Genomic DNA, 21,337 nt, shown 5'->3' on the forward strand with positions numbered 1-21,337 from the left:
AAAATTTTGAAAAAAAATAAATAATAAAATAAAAGATAAAAAAAAAAAGAACCTTCTTGGTGACCACAGGGATGAAGACAGGGAGGTGTGGCCTCTAGATGTCTGTCTTGCGTATCCTGGCCTCTAACTTGCTGGCAAGGACAGAGCAGGCTGTATATTTTAATTACATTCTTAGCAGTAATTGCGCAGCCCCTTGTAAAGTAAATTGATCACTATAATTTGGATGCTGTACAAAACTCTGAGCTTCCAAATGAGTTTGCTGTAATTGAGGTCACTGAGAAAATTTCAGTGTGGTGTGCCGCCTGTCTGCCTCCTCTCAGGTTTGTTCTGCAGATGAGAAACAGTCGTTCCTGCTGGGCCGCGGGGTGAGAGCTGAGTGACTGGTACTGGTCTGAGTGCCATCCCACAGAGCACGCAAAGACCCTCAAGGGGTCTCCCGGGGCTGGGTCACAGCCAGGAGGGGGCGCTGGGCAGCAGACGTATCCTGTCAGGTTGCGTCCTGCAGCAGACTCCCTGCATCATGGCTGTGCAGCGAGCACCTCCAGAACTCAGGAGCCTGCGCTTCTGGACATCAGCAGCCTACGGAGGACTCACGCCCAGCACCTGGGCACCAGGACTGCCTGCGGGTCACGCACCCCTCACCCGCCCAGGACCATGCCCACTACCGCTCTGTTTGCCACTGTTACCTGACCTGAGCACCTTTTCTGAGCCCCTCCCACACCCCACTACACCCCAGAAATAACAAATGGCCAGCAGCCTCGGCCTCCACAAGGCCCACAAGCCATACTCTCTTTCCTTTTCCTTCAAGGGCAATCTTGATGGGGAATCATTCCATTCAATCATTCGTTGAATCTTTGATGAACAAGGATCATCCTTCAACACTCCACCCAGAAGCTCTTCCTGAGGAAGCCTTCAGATCCCTACCCCTGGCCTTTGTTTTCCTTTGTTGAGTTATCTCCTTCCTTTACAAAGCAGGATTTTGCTGATGGGCAAGAGCCATGTCATACTCAACTGTGAATTCCCAATGCCTGGGCAATGTTTGGTCATAGAAAGTGTCAGTGGGTATCTACTGAATGAGGGGATGAATAAATAGATGGAGTCAGTGGATGGATGGATGGATGGATGGATGGATGGATGGATGGATGGATGGATGAGTAAGTATATGTATGATGAACAGATAGGTGGGTGAGTGGGTGGATGGGTGGATGAATGGATGGTGGATAGTGGATAGACGCATGGGTAGGTGGATGGATGATGGATGGATGGATGAATTGATGGATGGATGGACTGATGGATGGATGGGTGGATGGGTGGGTTGGTGGATTAAGGAGCAGGTGATCAAATGGGTGGTGAGTGAATGATTTGATGGACGGGTGGGTAAACAGATGTCTGGGGCAGATGGACAGACAAATGGATGAATGGAATGGTAGAAAATTGTCCTTCATTTTTCTCTCACCGTGTTGCCCTTAGGAAAACAGATAAAGAGACAGTAAGAAGAAACTTAAAGTAAAATAACCAGGCCAAGGTGACAACTTAAGAACTAATATTGTCTCGATTACTTTTCTCTCATTGCTGAGACAAATACCTAACACCCGGAATTAAGGAAGGAAAGGTTTATTTAGCTCAGAGTTAATAGAGGCTTCAGTCCATATTCGGCTAGCTCCAAGGCAGAGTGGCAAATGGAAGAGAGCACCCATTCATGGTGGTGGAAAACAGCAAGAGCAAAGGGAGGAGTAACAGCAGCAATGACAAAGGCAACAGACAGCAAGTTTGTCCCCTTTATGTTATATTCAGGCATTGGCCCCAGGGGAGCACTCACACCCACAATCCCAGCAGCACTCACACCCACAATCCCAGCAGCACTCACACCCATAATCCCAGCAGCACTCACACCCATAATCCCAACAGCACTCACATCCATAATCCCAGCAGCACTCACATCCATAATCCCAGCAGCACTCACACCCACAATCCCAGCCTTGGATCATGAAGTAATCACAAAGTCTAGAAGCCTGCCCCATGACTGCATGAGGCTGTTAGGGACAACTAGACACAAACCACAACAAATATTCTAGGTCATCAAAAGAATGTGTAGTACTGCTTAGTGGTAGAGCACTTGGATAGCATGTGTAAGACCCAGATTCCATCCCCAGCACTGCAAGAAAGAGGGGGATGGGGCAGAGGGAGAGGGTGGGAAGAAAGGAGTGATGGAAGGGAGGGAGACAAGGAGGGAGGGAGGAAGGAGGGAGGGAGGAAGAGAAGGAGGGACGGAAGCACACACCAGGTAACTCTCTCCTGCTTCTTATTCAGGTGGTGGCTAAATCCCCATCAAATTTCCGTTCCCCTGCTCCTTTATTGCTCCTCAATATTTCCTCTGAGAGAGAGGGAAGGTTGCTCCAGGCTTCAAAGACGTCAAGTCAAAGAGTTTTCAAGTAACTTACTTTTCAATTACAAATATCACTTTTTTTTTGGGGGGGGACATGAATATATTTAATACACCATGAGGTTAATAACAGTCAATTGTCATAGCCATAAAAAAACCTTTGTGCCAGAGTATCTTTAAGTCAAAAACCTCATTGTATAGCAAACTTAATCTTTTGACCAAAGTAAATGTATCACAATAATACATATTAAGAACATTTATTGGGGTATCTCCCATAAGGATAAGAATGTCACTGGGCTTCCTATTAATGACTATAGGCTAGCATAACTTTCCAGGTAGCTGCTCCTTTATTCACCAAACAGAACCATGACCAATAATTTTCAAAGCCTGAAGAGTCTCCGTTTAGTTACCTTAACAAATTTCTGGTGGCCTTTGTAAAAACCAATTTTTTTTAAATAATTTTATTGAGAAAAAAGTAGCAATGAGATAGTTTCAAAACCAATTAGTAGGACAGTTTCAATAATTAATATATTGCATATTGCTGTCTTCTTAGTGGTTGTTCATAGCACAAGACGCAGGCATGCTATCCTGTCCGAACACCATTAGTGCACATCTTCCTTCTCATTGCTCCCTAAAGTACTGCTGCAGCTATACATTATGCAGGTCCTTGCTGGGTTCTGCAGAGTTTATTCCATTTGAATGAGCTGCTGATGTTTGGCATTTCCTGGTGGTTATTTCTGTCCTGGGAGCCTGTTTCCAACATTGCTAGGTATAGACTCTCAAGCACCACAAAGGGCTATTTCCCTCAGATCTTACAACCCTATGACTTTTTGTCTATGAGTTGAGGAAAACGTCCCCATCTTCCTAAGGTTTACCTTAGTCCTTGTGGCTGGGAGCATGATTCTGTTCCTTGCTTTTTTTTTTTTTTTTCAAAGTTTTATTTTTTTTTAGCACTTTTTTTTTAAATTTATTTAGAGAGAGAGAGAGTGTGTGTGTGTGTGTGTGTGTGTGTGTGTGTGGCCAGCTCAGCCCACCAGGGGGTGGGGCTGGCTGGCATGTGGTGCTGGGGGATCGAACCGCGGTCCCTGCACTTTGCCAAGCTTGTTCCAAGTACGTGCTTTAGACCACTGAGCCATCTCACCAGCCCCTCAAAGTTTTATTGATAAACAGATAGCAATGAGACAGTTTCAAATCAAATCGGAAGTACAGTTTCATGGGTCATTTTCCAAAATTTTCCAAATATCCCTTTTTGCGCAACACCTGCAGGATTCCAGCGGGGCAGAGGGGCAGCTCCGCCTGGAGCTCCCAATTCTCCTTCTGCGGCTGCCCTTTCTTAATTTAGCGTGAGTGACTCTTGCCTGTTCTGGGTGTTATAACTGACCCGCTTCTCTGGGTAGCACATCCCAGCCCCAGGCTGATGTCACTACCTTGAAGACAAGGGACATCACGACCCCGCAGTACCCCCAGGGCACGTACCAGTGGCCCATCCTCCAGGCTGCTGCAGGAAAGCCAGCGCTGAGATGGTCGCGTTCAGCATGATTTCAGAGACCTGGGAGAGCTCTGTGTTGCGTGGCAGCCAATCTAGATTGTCCAGAGATGCTACAGAACTGGAAAAAGGAAAATAAAGTCAAAGCAGCACGTCGGCTGGCAGCTGACAAGAAGCGTGGTCCCAGATTCTCACACACACGTGCGCAGACAGGCGGGGGACAGAGGCGCAAGGGCGAGGGCCCCAAGTGTCTGCAGGACACATCTCTGTGGAGTTTTTCTTTTATCAAACAATGATTCAGTGATGTGTGTTTTCCCACTAGAAATAAGCAGAAAAATCAACACCTGCACTTAATTGTAGTTTACTTTTCCGCTTACTTTAAAGCTGCCCGGAGAAGGTGCTCCACGGCTTGTGCGGCATCTCCCAAGCGAACCCTGTTTGTTCCTAGTCTTGGCGGTGAGAGCAAGAAAGCCCAGAGATGCGGCTGCTGCTGGAGGATTTCCAGCTCTTCGAGCACCTCCTCGGTGTGGTTGAGATTCATCTGGCGGTGGGAGAAAAGTGCCAAAAGTCGTTGCTTTTAGTTTTATTAACTGAGAGACAGACAGACAGACAGACAGACAGAAAAAACACATAGACCTATGTCAACATGTGTCACTGTGTTGAACACACACAATCTTAAAACCATTCTGTTAGGGTTTTTTATTTGTTTGCTTGTTTTTTAATTATGGATGACTTTTTTTATAAGTCTGAAATCAAGTCACACAAAAAAAATTAGAAAAACCTGATTTGAAATGATTATGAAGTCTCAAAAGGAAAAGCAGTGGGGAAATGAAGAAAGGAAGACAGGAAGGAAAAATGCAAAGCAGCAAGTAAAAATGAAGGAGGGAACGCCAGGGATGAGAGGGAGAGGGGGAGGAAGCCAGGGAGGGGAGGGAAGGGGAGGGGAGAGACGCAGGAAGTGAGAGGAGAGGACAGCAAAGAGGGGAAGAAGAAATCGGAAACGGTCTCCAGCCTCTACGGCGGACCTCACTGCCAGGAGGAGCAGATATAAAAGCCAAAGCCTAGCTGGGCATGGTGGCACGTGCCTCCTGTGATCCCAGCACTCAGGAGGCTGAGACAGGAGGATCTTTGCGAATTAGGAGGCCAGCCTGGGCTACAAAGTGAGCTCAAGGCCAGCCTAAACTGCATAGTGAGCTCTGGTCTCAAAAAGACCAAAAAAAAAAAAAAAAAAAAAAAAAATGCCTGGCTATGGGGCAGGGAGCTGCCAGGCTCTAGGTTCTGGGGTCCCCCAAGTGTCTCCTTCACAGGGCAGGGAAGGGACACAGGCAGGCGTGGAGGAGAGGAGTTCACCACACCCCACTGCCCATCTCTGTGCTCAGGCTCTGAGCAGGGTTGCCAGCCCTGTGTCCACGCGTACCCACCCGGGGACCCAGCCCAGGCCCTGACTGCATGTGCCACCCCAGGGCCTCTCCCACCACCGGGCCCTGGTAGTCCACTGCAGCATGGGTCAGTGGCTCCTTCCCTCTCCCCAGCCTGCCTCCCGCCCCAGCCCTGCAGTGGTCTCCTCTTCCCTGTTCCCCTTCTCAGATAGTGCCCAAGCTCAGGCTCTCCCTGCTCACTGCCTCTTCCCTCCCCAGATGTCCCCAAAGGTCTCCTTTCACATCCCTGCAAACCCAAGCTGCTGGCCTCCTCTGCTCCAGCCGGGTACATGGCTCACAGGCAACCTTGGGGTGGATTCCTCCTGCCTTCGTGCTCCACCACCACGACGAGCTTAGCCCGCACCCCTAGGACCTCAGGAACTGCTGCCCCGATCACCCAGAGGCCGCACTCCCCCCCCCACCTGCCCACCCTCCATCCCCTGGCACACGCTGACACTGCCTTACCCTGGCCAAAGCCCCACTGCCAGCCTCTGCCTCTGCCTGGCCGGTTCCGTCTGCCTGCATTCAGCACCGTGTCCAGAAAGACCCTTGGGGTCCACCTCGGGCCCGCCACCCCTTTCCCACAGTCTCCCCGTGGCCACTGTACTCAAAGCAACACCAAAACTATGACCTCAGCATTAGAAATTCCGCAGCAGGACGGTCACCTGCCGTCCTAGGACTTCCTCAGCTCGGGCCCCCAGTGCTGCCAACATCGGAACATCACGCTCACACCAGGGACACGGCACGGCCTTCCCCGCCCTCCGCATGTCGCGGTCACGTGATCCACACACCGCGTCCGTCAGAAGCAGCCGGGCTAAATAAGCCGTCCACGTCTGCTGGCCCTACTTTAGGACACTAAAATTACCCGTCACTGCTAACCAATATCATTGTAATTCCCTTGTATTGTACAAGGGAGACACGCTGTCAGAATGACTGTGGGGACAGAGGATGTCGGGCATTGCTTTCAAAAGTTACTGCATCCATGAGGAGTCTTAAACTAGAGAACTTAAAGACAGGAGACGCCGTGCCTTCCCCTGAGCAAATTAGCACTTTTATGTATGTATATAGTTATTTCCTTTTGGCAGAACCGGGGATTGAACTCAGGCCCTTGCGCTTGCCAGGCAAGCTCAGGCTCTCCCTGCTGATGGTATCATTGGGCGACAATATGACAGGTAGTGGGTCTCATAATTTCCTTTAAAAGTGCTAATTTGGGGGCCAGGGAGATGGCTCAGTACAATAAGCACTTCCCTGGCAAGCGCAAGGGCCTGAGTTCAATCCCCGGTTCTGCCAAAAAGAAATAACTATATACATACATAAAAGTGCTAATTTGCTCAGGGGAAGGCACGGCGTCTCCTGTCTTTAAGTTCTCTAGTTTAAGACTCCTCATTTGCATGGCCCGTAATACTCTCCCTTGGACCTGGTGCGTGTCTGTCAGCCCCGCGGTGACTGCTTCCTAGGGTTACACACAAGGACACGCGGACAGGCTGCCATCTCTGGCTCATACCGGCCCTCATTCGGATTCTTTTAGTTTTCTTCTAGTAGTTTTATTATACATTCTTCTTTCCTAAACTAAGTCCTTCTTAGGATCAGGCAGGGCCACGCACGTGTGTAGCTGTTGCTGCCATGGGCCGGCAACGCCAAGGAAGAGCCCGACGCCAGGGCTGCACCCGACTCTGCCCCCATCCTTGTGCACTGAGGCCCCCACCTGGTTCATCTCTGGTGAAGGTGCCGGCAGCAGCTCCGGCCTATGCTCCCCACAGCCAGCACCAGCCTCCCTACCTGTCCCCAGCAGTGACAACCACAGCAGCATCCAGACCTAGGCACAGGTCCCTGGGGCAGCCAGGAGGAGAAGCCACGCCCGCAGATGACCGGCGAGGTACCGGAGGCTCCGTGGGGTCAGAGGGCATGAGTCAACATCAAATCTCAGGCTCACTCAAGTTCGGAGTGAATGGAGCGCATCCAGCAGAGGGTCTCTGTGAGCCTCAGCAGCCACCGGAGCCCAGGCTAAGGAGCTGACATTCATCTTGGGAGTCTGCAGGGAATGTGGCTCCCAAGTACGCCTCCAACATATATACTACATAAAACCAAATCACTTGTGCTAGGTGTGGGGGTGCACACCTGTAATACCAGCACTCAGAAGGCTGAAGCAGGAGGATCTCTCTGAGTTCCTAGCCCAGCTGGGCTACACAGGGAGTTCAAGGTCAGCCTGAACTATAGAGCCAGACCCCATGTCAAAGAAACAACAACAAGCATCAAATCATTTGAAAATATGAACTAAATATAATGCAGTGTCTTAACAGATACTCGAACTTTTATTAAGATACTCACTGTTAAAAAACTGGAACCAGAAGAATCTACAATAAAACAGATTTAAGAGATTAGTTCAATTTCCAGCCCAAAAGCACATGCTGAGTGACATAGTTTTCAGGTCCAGTGAAGCTCCAGAGCCCCAAGGACAAGGACAGTTGCCAAGAGAAAGAAAGCCTTAGCAAATTAGCATTGTCCCTCCCCAGGCCACTGCGACATTACACAATTTTCTGGAAGAAAACATAACTGGTAACCCAAGTCCCAGCGGCTCGTACAGGATAGTTTGGCTTTGGTCAGTCGCTAACTCCACCAAAGCCAGCAAGCAGGCAGAGCAAGGTGGAGAGGGTGTGAAGGACAAACACGGAGAAGCAAAGAAAGGAAACTGTTGAAGGTGGAACAGAAAGTGAAATTCTGATTTTTTTCAGATTTTTTTCTGGATTATAGAGTACACGAGAAAATACTTGAACAACAATGCCTCCCTGGCTCCCAGGGTGCCCAACTGGGCATGGCCGCAGGCACGAGCGGTCACTTGCCTGGCGCCTGGACTCTTTCTCCCCAGAGCCTCTGCAGGTGCTTCGCCTTGCTCGCCGTCTCGTAAATGTCCTCGGCCAGGTCTTGCATCTCTTCTAAAAAGCCCAGGCTGTTGACCGCCCTGTCGTCAGCAGCAGTTTGGAACCTAGAAAATCCTCGAGTGAATGGATTTGACTCCACAGTGGGGCTCTCTCGCCTCGGTCAGTCTCCTCCCCAAGCCTTTGGGGCTGTTGGGGCCAAAAGCAAAGTGCTTTCTGTTAAACGGCCAGGACAGGCCCCTCCTCCAAAATGTGAGCTATCGCTGGGAAGGAAGAGATACGGGTTTACAACTGGAAAACTGCTCTCCTTGCACACACTACTCATAGAGCGGCTTTTTGTGAGTTTTTCTTTGCTTTTTCATTTCTTCGCCTTGGGCCTCCGGTGTTCGCTGTCCCTGGAGCCGATAGTTGCCAGAGGAAAGGGACAGCGGTTTCCTCTACAGGACGAGGGACAGGGCAGGGTGAGGGCCAGAGAGGTCAGGAGCCCTGGACAGCTGCCAGCACGCTGCTGAGAGCGCCCCTGAGACCCAAAGAGCAAAATGCCCAGCTGTGCAGTCACAGCATCGCCAGAGACCTTGGTGGGTACCAGGACAGGCATCCCGGCTGGGAACAAAGACAGCAGGGAACTTGGAGAGCCTCCGCCAGGCACGTGTGTCTTCAAGTCAAGTCTAAAGAAACTCCCTATCAACACTCTGTAACCCATCTCTGCAAAACGGCCCATCAAGTCTGGAAAAGAGACATCACAGGATCACAGAAGTCAGTGCCCAAAAGACAGCTCTTGAAGCAGAACAGCCACTCCTGGTTTAAAAAAAATTCTATCAATGAGAAAAGAGGAAGCTTCCGCTCCTTAGAGGGGAACAGCAGCAAGAGGGAGCTGGCAGGGCACAGCTTGAGTCTCCCCGAAGAAGAGAAGAGAGGCAGGGACAGCACAGCCCACAGCCTCCCAAAGTCAGACTAACCCTACGGCTGACCTCAACCTGAGCCTGACCTAATACTGAGTCTGACTTGACCCTGACCTGACCCTGACCCTGACCATAAGTCCTGGCAGATGCAGGGAGATACAAAGAGGACAGGAGATGAAGGGAGAAGGCGGAGAGGCACAACTGTCTGTTTTTAGGAGACCCAATTACCTCAGAAAATTCTAAAAGAGTTGACTCCTCCAAAACAATACCCTGGAGCTAATAAGAGGTTAGAACAAGGCTGCAGAGTGAAATGTTGAAGACAGTCAAGTATGTCCTACTGCACGGCAATGAACAAGTGGAATTTTGAAATCTGAGCAGCCCTGTGGCTGCAGACAGAAAAAGCAAAGTATTGAAGAAGACAAGGGCGAGAAAAGGTTATTGGTTAAAAGGGGGGTTTTCTTTTTAGCCAGATGTGGTAGCTCGCACCTGTAATCCCAGCACGCTGGGAGGCTGAGGCAGGAGGATCGAAAGTTCAAGCCGAGCCTAGGCACAGAGCAAGTTGGTCAGAACCTGTCTCAAAATAAAAACTGAAAGGGCTGGGTCCATAGCGCAGCACAAGAACTCTGGGCTCAATTTACACTCCTGCAAACAAAGGGAGTGGTTTCACGTAAACCCGGGATTCAGAGGGCAGAGGCTCAGGGACGCTGCCTGCAAGCTTTTATCTTGTTTCCTATTGACTTGGTTACGGTCTTCTTTTCATTTAAATGCAGTTGTTGGGGCTGGTGAGATGGCTCAGTGGTCTAAAACACCTACTTAGAACAAGCTAAGCTAAGCAAAACACAGGGACTGCGGTTCAATCCCCCAGCACCACATGCCAGCCAGCCCCGCCCCCTGGTGGGCTGAGCTGGCCACACACACACAAAATAAATGAATAAATAAATATAAAAAAAAATAAATGCAGTTGTTTATATTTTATAGTATCTGTTAGGGTTTATATGTATTTGTCCCCCAAAAGCCTCATGCAGTCATACAGAGGTGCAGTTCTATAGTTTGTGATTCATGCATGATCCAAGGCTGGGATTATGGGTCTGAGTACTGCTGGGATTATGGGTTTTAATACTCCTGGGATTATAGATGTGATTGCTATACCTAGCCTGGGGCAGACAGCCTGAATGTAACGTAAAAGAGACAGAGAGCCTTCTTCCCTGCGGCACTGCTGCTCCTCCTCCCATTTGCTCCTGCTCTTCGTCATGCAAGGCTGCCCTCTGCCACGTACCGCTCTGCCTCGGAGCTGGCTGAGTAAGGACTGAAGCCTCCAGTAACTGTGAGCTAAATAAACCTTTCCTGCCTTCATTCTGAGTGCCGGGTATTTGTCCCAGCAACGAGAGAAGAGTAACAGAGACAGTATCTTTCATCACTTTGTAGAAAATTTCTCTCCGGTTGACCTACCTTTAATTTTATTTTTCCATTTTTCAAAGTTCCTCTTAAAAGAGGAGAGAGGCGAGATGTTTTAAACGCACAAAACAGACAGTAACGCCGCGGAGCAGAGGAGACGCTAGGAATAGTGTCGCTCTCCACTTCTAGGAGAGCGATAGAGAAACAAAAGCATGTTTGGGGAAGGATTTTCCACCGTCGTTGAACAGAGGGTTCCTAAAACTGCACCCGCAGGGCTGGTTTGAGCGCGGGAGAGGCCACCTGGGACGCGTGTTGAAAGTCCTCCTCCAGGGGCTTCTCCTGCCCCGTCCCCACCATGAGTAGGAAGTGACCCAGAAACGCGCATCGCAGCCCACGCAGCCCACGGCCCCGCAGCTCCAGCACAAACCGCGCGGCCTGCCCTAGCGCTGCAGGGAAGTGGAGACAGTCGGCCAGCAAAAGTGGTGCTGCTGCCTCTTCCTTAGGGCTATAAATACGTAAGGAAAAAGTTTGCCAGTGAAAAAGAGAAAATATTTTCAGGGTCTTAGAAATCACCGCTGTGCACCTGTTTACATCAGATCTCAAATTTATTTTTTTTAATTTTATTTATTTATTTGTGTGTGTGTGTGTGTGTGTGTGTGTGTGTGTGTGTGGCCAGCTCAGCCCACCAGGGGGCGGGCTGGCTGGCATGTGGTGCTGGGGGATTGAACCGTGGTCCCTGGGTTTTGCTAAAGCTTGTTCTAAGTAGGTGCTTTAGACCACTGAGCCATCTCACCAGCCCTCAAATTTATTTTTAATCATAAGAACTGCCGATTTGAGATAACGTAGGGGTCGTGGCATGCGTTGCTACGGAGCTTGTTAAAGTACCCAAGTGTTCAATGAAATTCAGCATATTCAAAAGAATAAAACAAAGTTGGGAGGAAATTACTATAGAACCATTTAGAGTTTAATTCCGCCTTTATTTTACAAATTAGAGAACTGTGACAATAAAGCAACAGTTATCAGCACGTAAATCTACCATGAAAGAAAACTAAACCTGCATGACAATGAGCTATAATAAAACCCATCCCACAAACAGTCCTTGGACTTTCACAACTGCGAGTGGAGTCAACAGTGCCAACATTTATTGATGAATAAAATAAACTCCGTGGCTTTTAGATTGCAGCATCCTGGGGATGAAGAAATACATGTTCGCTCAATCAGCTGTGACTTCCCTGCTGGAATCTCAAATAAATCAAGAGCAAAATAAGACAGAGAGCAGGAAATAGAGAGAAGACTTTTGCAAAAGGGAGAGAATTAAGAGCCAAAGGCAGGCGGAGGAGGAGGGGAGAAGGGACACTCCTCCCGCGTCCCTGCGCCAGCTCCCCACGACGGATGTAGTCACCACATACTACAAATGTGGACTGAGAAAAAAAATTTTTAAGCTAAAAATGACCTCTGAATCCTGCGAACCTAAACCATGACCTGAGCTCTTCCACCCTCCCTAAACGTGAGACTCTCTGCACAACTGCAGAATTATCAGATTATAGAGACAAATGAAACTTCAAATGAGATCCGCCCATAACAATGCCCTGGCTTTATGTGCTCTTTCTAGTCTTTCAAAAGTACCTCAGTTGGTCCTTTAAGACCAGATTATGAATTATCACTAACACAAGAGCTGTTTATAGAAGAAACAAGATACACAGCAAATCCTTGATCCAAGGGTGGGGCCAGGCATTCCTGCCCACGAGGGAAAGCCCCGCCTCCCACTCCTGAGGCTAGCTAGCTGTGTCCGCACTTCTGTCCTAGACACTCCGCCTTGCAGGGGGGGGAAGCTTTGCAGAGAAGAGGTCCAAAAGGAGCCTTCGAATGCAGGACAAGGACAAGCCACTTGACAGGGCGGCTGAATGTCTTCCTCACACATCAAACCAGCACAAAGAGCCGCCGCTCAAACACCAGGGACCTAGATGCCACACCTAGACTCATGCACGCAGTCCCTGAGAGGTCTGAAGATGCAGAAGCGGGAGGGGCCTCAGACGCCTTATTTAGGCTCAGTTTGCAGATAGAACTCAGAACCAGCGAGAGTTTCCCTGAGGCGGAAACGCTTTGCAAGCAGTGTCACTCTTAGAAGATCCGTCTGGGAAGTAAGGCCACCATTCTGTGTGCCTACGGGGCAGGGGCTGCAGACAGGAGTGAGCAAGGGCAGAACCAGCGCTGCAAGCTGGGTGGGCCGTGCTGCCCGCTCAGCACAACATTAACAAGCAAGCCGCTCGCAGGGAGCGGGACTGTTTTCCCTGTGTCTCTCCAAAGGCTGCTCTGCCACGGAGTGGTGAGTCTGCAGCAGAACAGCCACTTCGCAGCCCGAACGGCACGGCCATCGTCGGGTAACCTGACTGGCCCTCAGTCTTGGAGCGTAATGCCACAACTCGCTGAACCCTCTACAAACTGCGAGCTAAATAACCATTTCCTTTTAACTCTCGGTGTCAGGTATTTTTGTCTTAGCATTCAGAAAAGTAGCTTTTGGTACTTTTCTGGTCGAATTTGGTACCAGAGAAGTGTGTCATCGCTGGGACTATACCTGACTGTGTGGTTCAGAAGATTCTGGGAATGGCAGGTAGGAAGAGTTTGGAAAGGTCTGGAGATGCTGGCTGAAAAAGAAGAGCTGCCACACCTTAGGCTGCTCTGTTTGGGAGGTTCTGGTCAGGAGACCAGAAGGCTGACAGAAATTCTTCCAGTGAAGACCAGCCTCAGGAGGTTTCTGCTGGGAAGAAGGGCTGCACCGGCTGCTGGGCTCCAGACCATGTGCATGATGGCTTTTGGCAGAAAGTTTGTCTGCACTTTGGCCATGCCTACAGAGTTTACCTGAGACTAAGATTAAGGGAAGTGGACTAATCTGGCAGAAGAAATGTCAAGGCAGCTTAAGTTTGAAGCAGTGGCATGGCTATTGTTGGGGGCTTTTAGCCAGATCTAGGTTGAGAATCAACAGTGAAGAGCCCAGCAGAATACCATACAATGTTATGAGCTTGGCCGGGAAGAAAGTTCCAGTAAAGCTGTACACTGCGAAGATAGATCTAAGGAGATCTCCCTTGCCAGAAAGGGATGGAGAATAAAAAAGACAGCCCGAGTGCATAATGAGAAGCGACAATCTCCCCGCTCTGCAGCCTCAAGACTTCAAAAGTGAAAGACTGCTTTGAAGAGAAAGTCCCAGAGCACCATTTTCCAGAAGGTTGGTGACGTAGGGAAGCTGCTCCTCAGGATCTGGTTCACAGCCAGTGGACCCCAGAAACCAAGAGAGAAGAAAGCCCAGCTACTGTTCCAGCTGACAGCAGCCCTGAACATCTCCATGTGGTCCTGGTCTCAGGCACATACGGAATGCCAGAGTTGTGGGGTCAGAAAGGCTTCCACTCACATTCCACAAGAAGGCCTGGGAGGCCAGGAGTGTGAGCCCGAGAGGCAGTGTGTGAAGCTGTGGGTGTGAAGCTGAAGGTGCAGTGACAACCCAGAATGTTGGAGAAGCCAGGAGTGTGGGTCATCTGGGGACAGCTGTAAGGAGGGAGTGGAACAGGCCCAGGAGAGAAGCCTTGGCAGCTACAGCCACCAGCAATGCCATCGGGGAAGAGGCCCCCAAGCCCTTCCAAGTTCCCATGTTGCCACATTGCCAGGGATGCAGGAAGTGGAAATGTGGGAATTAATGTTTACCTTGCAGGATTTTTTTGCTTGCTTTGTCCCCATTCCTTGCTATCACCCTGTTCGTAACTTTTGGAATGTGAATTTGTGCCGCTAAACATTAGAAGTAGTCAACTTTGTTTTCAATTGTACAGGGGCTTATAGCTATGAGTTTGCCATAAATCTCAGAGGAGTCTTTGGACTTAGAATTTTCAGCAAGGCTGAAACTGATAGGACTTTGGCAACTCTTAGGGATGGACTAGATGCCTTTTGCATAAAGAGATGTGCTTGAGTCTGGTGGACCAAGGGCAAAACGCTATGGCTTGTTGAGATGTCCCCAAGGCCTCATGTGGTCATAGGTGTGGCTTGTCAGTGGCGGCTGGATGTCAAGTGTGCTCCTGGGACTAAGGGTGGCTGTTCACCGAATCAGTCCCTGATTGTCTTGACACCACCCTAATCACAGTGGCCTGAATGCAATATAAGGAACAGGAAGAGGCTCCTCTTCTCCCCTGCTCGCTCACTCTTGCTGTCTTCAGCTTGCGAACCCACACTGCCTTGGAGCCAGCTGATTATAGACTGAAACCTGGACAAAATGTGAGCTGAGTAGACCTTTCCCGCGTCAGCTTTGGGGTGTCAGGGATTCTGCAGCACCTGCTTTCCCTGGAACTGAAACCAATGACAACAGAACCACTGTGACATGAGAAAACACCCCGAACATGGCGTTTCCAGGCACTTCCTGGGTTAAAATCAGATGCAAAAATCTCAGCCTTTACCCCTGCCGGTGCAGCCCTCACTTGCCCTGGTCCTCTGCCCTCTTGCAGTGCATGGGAACCTTTGAACCTTCTCATAATCCATCACTGCTGGTAAGTCCTTACTCCCGCCAGCACCAGCCACTCACCCACCACGCCCCGTGCAACAGAAGTGGTGGGGTCATTGCTTTTTTCATTGTGCCTTTTACTAACTTTTAATCATGAGTTACTTATGACTAGAGTAGGTTCTTACTGGGTTGGGATCCGGTCCAACACAGCCAGAAATCATCCTCCCAAGAATGCTACTGGGAACTACACTCGGTGCTGCTCCCTCTGAGGAAGGGTCTGAGGGCGTGCTTTCCCAGGAGGAGGTCTCCAGGCCCCTCTGCTCCTGCCCTCATCCACCTTTCACCCACAGGAACTTCAAGGGTGAAGTGGCTTTGAAATCTGTGATGGAGGATTAGCTCAGCAGAGATAGCTCAGCAGACTAAGTGCCTGCTTAGGCAAGTGCAGGGACCAGGGTTCAATCCCCTGCACCACATGCCCTGTTGGGTCAGCCCCTGGGTGTGCTGAGTCAGCCACAGAGACCAGACATGGTGGCACATACCTGTAATCCCAGCGCTGGGGAGGCTCAAAACTGGAGGATCCCCATGAGTCCAAGCTCCATAGTGAATCCCCTCCTTGGAAGGGACCATACCACGCATATCACATGGTACATTGAATACATATTAATGTTTAACATAATGCACCATATATGCATACATTAATACACATAAGTGTCTACCATGTCATGACAATGGAGAAAACACAATAATCCTGAGATGAAAACATTTCACTAAGTTTCCAAAGTAAATGAAGCAAAGCCTCATAGAACTGCACTAGAAAACAACACTAGAAAAATCAGTCACAACGTTGCTAACCAGAGCAGCATTGCACCAAGGGTAGAAAGCAAGCGGCCTCTCCAGGCACACATTCAGCATTCAGTATTCTTTCAGAAAACTGACCTCAACAAATTTTAAAAGTCTCTAATCAGGTGGAGTGAGTTCCCAAGCCACAGTAGAATTGCTAAGTCAATAATGTTAGGAAAACCTTCATATATTTAGCAATCAAACATCTGACTAACAAATAACTGATGCATCAAGGTAGAACCAGCATGTAAATCAGTTCACATTTTAGACTTGAAGCAAATAAAAACCCAAGAGCACAAAATTACTACATAGGGTCAGGGAGATAGCTCAGCAGCATAAGCTCCTGCCTGGCAAGTGCAAGGTCCTGAGTTCAATCCCCGGTACCAAAAAAAAAACATTGCTGGATGCAGTCTAGCAGAACCCAAAGAGAAATACATAGAGTTTGGACCTTGTATCAGAAAACATCTGCAGAGCTGGGGAGATAGCTCAGTAGAATAAGCAATTGCCTGGCAAGCGCAAGGTCCTGAGTTCAATCCCTGGTACCACAAAAAAAGGGGGGGGGTAAGGATTAAAGAAAACATCTACAAGCAGTAGCTTAACATAAAGAAGGTGAAGGAGAGCACATTACACATCACCAGTACCTTCATCACTGATTTCCCAAAGCTTGTGTGGTCTTCCTTTGTCTTCCGACCTCACTACTAATCTCTTCCTCTTCTGCCATTTCTGTTTTTCCCCTTAAGCCTTCTAAAGTTTCTCCCCTAGGGTTTAAATCACTCTAGATTAAGGGCTTGTTTACTGCCTACAATTGTCTGGTTCACTTTAGATTTTGTTATATAACCACAAAGCTAGTTACTATGGTTAAAGGTGGAAAAATTAATAGTTACCACACCTTGTCATTTTCTAAGCTGTGTTTGACATTATTCTTGTTGTTGATTGTACCACCTCAGACAAGATGATGTCATTGTCCTAATCAGCTGTTCTTCCTCCCAGTGCCAAAAGAACCAGGGGCTGGGCCAAGGAGGCAGCAACTTCTTGTCCCCAGCAAATTGAAGAGGTAGGAGCTTGCAACAGACTCAAAACCTGAAGGCCAGCTACACCGGGAAGACATCTCTGAGAAGTAGTCGTTTCCTAAGGGCTCTGAATACTAGCAGTAAAGCTCCTTACCACACACAACTTACAAGCAACAACACAGGAACCAGGGCTGGTGAGATGGCTCAGTGGTCTAAAGCACCTACTTAGAACAAGCTTAGCAAAGCACAGGGACCGCGGTTCAATCCCCCAGCACCACATGCCAGCCAGCCCCGCCCCCTGGTGGGCTGAGCTGGCCACACACACACATTCCGGCTCACCAAAGGCCAACCCAGAGGGCAATGGGGGAAAGGATTTAAAAGCTGTCCACTTGGACTCTCTGAAGTGGTAATGACAGAAGACAGATGAATGGTGCTTTAGAACAAAATCAAATCAGAAATAATTCTCAGGCGACCACCTGTGGTTGTTATAACAAAAGAAATACTAAGTGATTCTAGAGCAGATAGGGAGGCACTTAGAGCAGTGATGGAATCCACGAAAAGATTCACGGCTGAGAACCTAGAACTACAGCACATAGTGAGAGCTATTAGAACAACTTAGGAAATACATGGAATCCACGAAGCAGATTCAAACAGATCCGATTATAAATTCCTGCAAAAGCCTGATGCAGCATAACGGGCCAGTGTGCGGACAGAGCATCAGCCGTAGCGGGCGGGAGCGCAGTTAGTGATTGAGAAGACAAGGAGTCCACAAGAACAGCAAGGCCGCAGCACACGACAGGTCAGCAAGTGCTCACAGCACATGAGCCGACAAGAACGCACCCAATGTGAAGAGCTCTAAGAATTCAATAAGACAAAAATAAATATGAAGGGCTGGAGAGATGGCTCAGTGGTCTAAAGCACCTACTTAGAACAAGCTTAGCAAAAGCATCAGGGACCGCAGTTCAATCCCCCAGCACCACATGCCAGCCAGCCCCGCCCCCTGGTGGGCTGAGCTGGCCACACACACACTCTCTCTCTCTCTCTCTCTCTCTCTCTCTCTCTCTCTCATAAATAAAAATTAAAAAAAAATAAAAAAATAAATAAATAAATATGAAGATTTTTTTCTATTTGTGAGAGTTGAAGAGACACTTCACACACACAATCCACATGGCAAATAATCACTTGAAAAGAATGTTCCCAATCATTGTCAGCCAGGGCCAGCCAAATAGCTCAGCAGATTAAAGCACCTGCAAGCAGGCACAGGGGCCGGGGGTTCGATCCCCAGGCCTGCCGTGCCAGCCTCACCCCCAAGCACCCTGAGAGGGTCATTGGGATTGGCGTGGTGGCACACACCTGTAACCCCAGCTCTCGGGAAGCTGTAAGCAGGTGGATCACTACGAGTCCCATCCAGTAGTGAGACCCTGAACACCCTGTAGACCCTTCCCTCAAATACAAAAATAAAAAAGTGTGTAAACAGTCACTGTCAACTCAAGGGGAGAGCACCATCCTGCAGCTGCTCCGGTGCTGGGACTGGAAACCCGCAGGCCGTCTGGAGCGCCACCTGGAAGTGTGTTGTGGAGGGGAGCACACGAGACGCTCTTCCCTACACTCCACCTCAAGGTCTTACCCTTGAGAAATTACAGTATCTGCCCACACAAAGACCTAGCACTTAATGTACACTAAATAATATACATAATTATATTTAGTGATAAACAGGCAAGCTCAGAGGAGCCCAGCTGACCAGGAATGGGGGCGGAGCGAGCAAATCAGGGCCTGCCTGCACAGCGGAGTACTATGGAGCAATCAAAAGGAACAAACTGCTGATTCACACAACCTCGGGGATAAAGCTCCAAACATTGCTGGCTGAAAGAATGCAGACATGGGGGAGAAGCCTCTGATCTTCTGCGTGAAAGTCTAGAAGGGGCAATCTAGTCTAAATAACAGAAAGAAGTGAGTCACCCCCTGAATCTGGAAAAGGGGCTGGGTGGAGGGGGGATCTATAGACATGGGGGCGCAGGGTGCGGGGAGACAAGGGAAGCGCTTTGTGTCTTGGCCACGCTGATGTTTGACGGCAAACAGGTGCCCTAAGGCGCACTGAAGTCGCTCGTAAATATCGCTGTACGGCCCAAGAGTGCTGACTTCTAAAGTTCATTTTACTTCCATTATACAAGTAACAACAGCATGGTATAATTTTTAAAGAGTAATATTTTAATAACAATACAAAATATGTAAGTAATTAGGAAAGCAGTTAACAGAAGATCTTCATGGAAACATACTCCAAACCTACCTTGAGAGACATGAAGAAAATCTAAGAGAATTAAGCATCACATGCTTGCCACAGAGGGCAGGAGATGCATCAGAACCAGGCCTGCTCGAGCTCCCCCAGCTGCTGGACAGGGCCAGAAAATGAACCCAGAACCACGTACTCTCCTCAGAGTGCACAGGCCCCGTGTCGCCCACGAGGAAGCACTGGGCAGCACGAGAGCTGTCTGCAGACAGAGTTGGAAAGGCCTCGGGCTCTGGGAGGATGGGAACAAGAATGCAAGAGGGGCTGCAGAAGAGGCAGAGCCAGGACTGCGATGCTGGCCACCGTGTGAGGGTCTCGGGGGCAGGAATGGGACCAGCAGCAGGAGAGAAACCCCCCATCACTCCTCTCTGGTGTCAGGACTTCTCCACATCAGCAAAGCCTTTCAAGAAATAAGAGGGCTTGGGAGACAGCTCCCTGGAAACTGCAAGACATTGTATGAAGAGGGAAAAGGAGAAGGAGGAGGAAAGGGAGCACACTAAGAAACTGAATTTGAGGTGGCCACAGGTGATGATTTAGAAAGACCCAGAAGGAGGCAGTGGTAGAGAAAGAGGTGGGAAGCCAAGAGGATCTCCTAGGGATAGGGGTGTGTTTAAGAATGGAGAAGGGGGGAAACAATACTATGAAAGGAAAAAAAACTGCTCAAAAGGAAGGGGAAAAGGCAAAAAGAAGGGGGATATATGATAGCTAATTGTACTACCAATTTCTATTAGTGCATTGAAAGGAACAGCTAGTGTTTACATTGTTTGACCAACTTAGCATGCCTCTATCTTGTCATCTGAGTGGCTACCTTGAGGACAACAACCATATAATAACCACTGTTAACTTCCTATCATCTTCCCTTATATTCCATATCATTTTTTATTGTTAAAATTTTAAACTTAGGGCTGGTGAGATGGCTCAGTGGTCTAAAGCACCTACTTAGAACAAGCTTAGCAAAGCGCAGGGACCGCGGTTCAATCCCCCAGCACCACATGCCGGCCAGCCCCGCCCCCTGGTGGGCAGAGCTGGCCACACACACACACACATACACACACACAATAAATCAAATAAATTTTTTTAAAAAAATCTTGAACTTAAATAATAAAAAAGCACGCTGATGCCCAGGATGTGGGGAGGCCAGAAAGGACAGAACTGTTAGAAGAGAAAGTCCCCAAGAGTTGGGAGTGAGAGGGAGCTGCAGGGCTGGGGGCTGCACACTGCAGCTGTGGCCCTGATGGCAGAAAGGGGTGCAGAGTGGCACCCTCCGGCCCGGGGAGGCAGAAGCCACCGTGGCACTTGCTGTTGTGGCATTTGTTTTATCTTAAAAGAAGAACACTCCAAAAAAAAAAAAAAATTGAATTTCAATCCCCGGTTCCGCCAAAACAGAGGAACCCTCCCTAATGCTCTGTGGGAATGTCCACTCCATCCGCTGTCCGCAGTGTCCCTGGTTTTGCTCTGAAATCCTCTCATTCCAGGAAGAGGAAGCTGTCTAAGAAAGTCAGGAACAAGGGAGTTGGGTTCCCTCAGAACCCGCTGTTCTACCCACAAACCAAGGCTTCCACTGTCCAGGGGCATCCCCAGTGAATGCCTAGCCATCGCTGAAGGCTGTCCTGAGCTACCTTCAGACAGTACAGACAAGACTTCTCTTCCTGGGGGCAGAACGACCCTGTTTCTGATTTTTGTTCTTGCTTTTGTCTTTTAACTTTCAAGATGAAATAATAAAATTAAATTTTTTAAATCTCTTTTTTCTTTTTTTTTTTTTTTGTTAATTTTATTAAGAAACAAATAGCAATGAGACAGTTTCAAAACTGATTAGTAGGACAGTTTCAATAATTAGTACCTGGCATGTTGTTGTATTTGTAGTACAAGATGGAGACGTGATATCCTGTCCACAAACACTATTAAAACAAATCTTTCTATTAATTGAATTAAGAGAATGTAGCTGTATATCTATCCTAACTTTTTTTGTATATACAGATACAAAATGGTCCTTCACTTGTATCCCCTTTTTTGTTTAGTGTTGTCAGAGATGGGTATTCCATTCCCATTTGAATATTGTAGGTGCACGAATTCAGCAAAATAATCCAATATAGTCCAGTAGTCCATAATAGTAGTGGGTTTTCCGTAGGACTGGCAATGTCAGAAGTTGTTGACTTGAGCCTTTTACAGCTCAGCATATTAATATGACTTTACTTTTTATACCTTGTTTTTATACTTTTCTGCCAGATGGTTAAGACCAGGATAAAGTAAGACCTATATA

General features: G+C 48.6%; 1 protein-coding gene across 1 annotated transcript in view; it reads right to left on the reverse strand.

The window, feature by feature from the left end:
* Positions 1 to 21,337, reverse strand: part of Abca13 (ATP binding cassette subfamily A member 13) — a 448,352-nt gene that overhangs the window by 403,297 nt on the left and 23,718 nt on the right. Inside the window, exons 4-7 of the mRNA XM_023714440.1 lie at positions 8,128 to 8,270; positions 7,616 to 7,641; positions 4,247 to 4,410; positions 3,860 to 3,990 (exon numbers count right to left, since the gene is read on the reverse strand). Coding sequence (XP_023570208.1) covers positions 3,860 to 3,990; positions 4,247 to 4,410; positions 7,616 to 7,641; positions 8,128 to 8,270 — 464 coding nt within the window. The remainder of the gene's footprint in view (positions 1 to 3,859; positions 3,991 to 4,246; positions 4,411 to 7,615; positions 7,642 to 8,127; positions 8,271 to 21,337) is intronic.

The sequence above is a fragment of the Octodon degus genome, unplaced genomic scaffold (genome assembly GCF_000260255.1).
Source record: "Octodon degus isolate 3935 unplaced genomic scaffold, OctDeg1.0 scaffold00035, whole genome shotgun sequence".
Taxonomy (NCBI): domain Eukaryota; kingdom Metazoa; phylum Chordata; class Mammalia; order Rodentia; family Octodontidae; genus Octodon; species Octodon degus.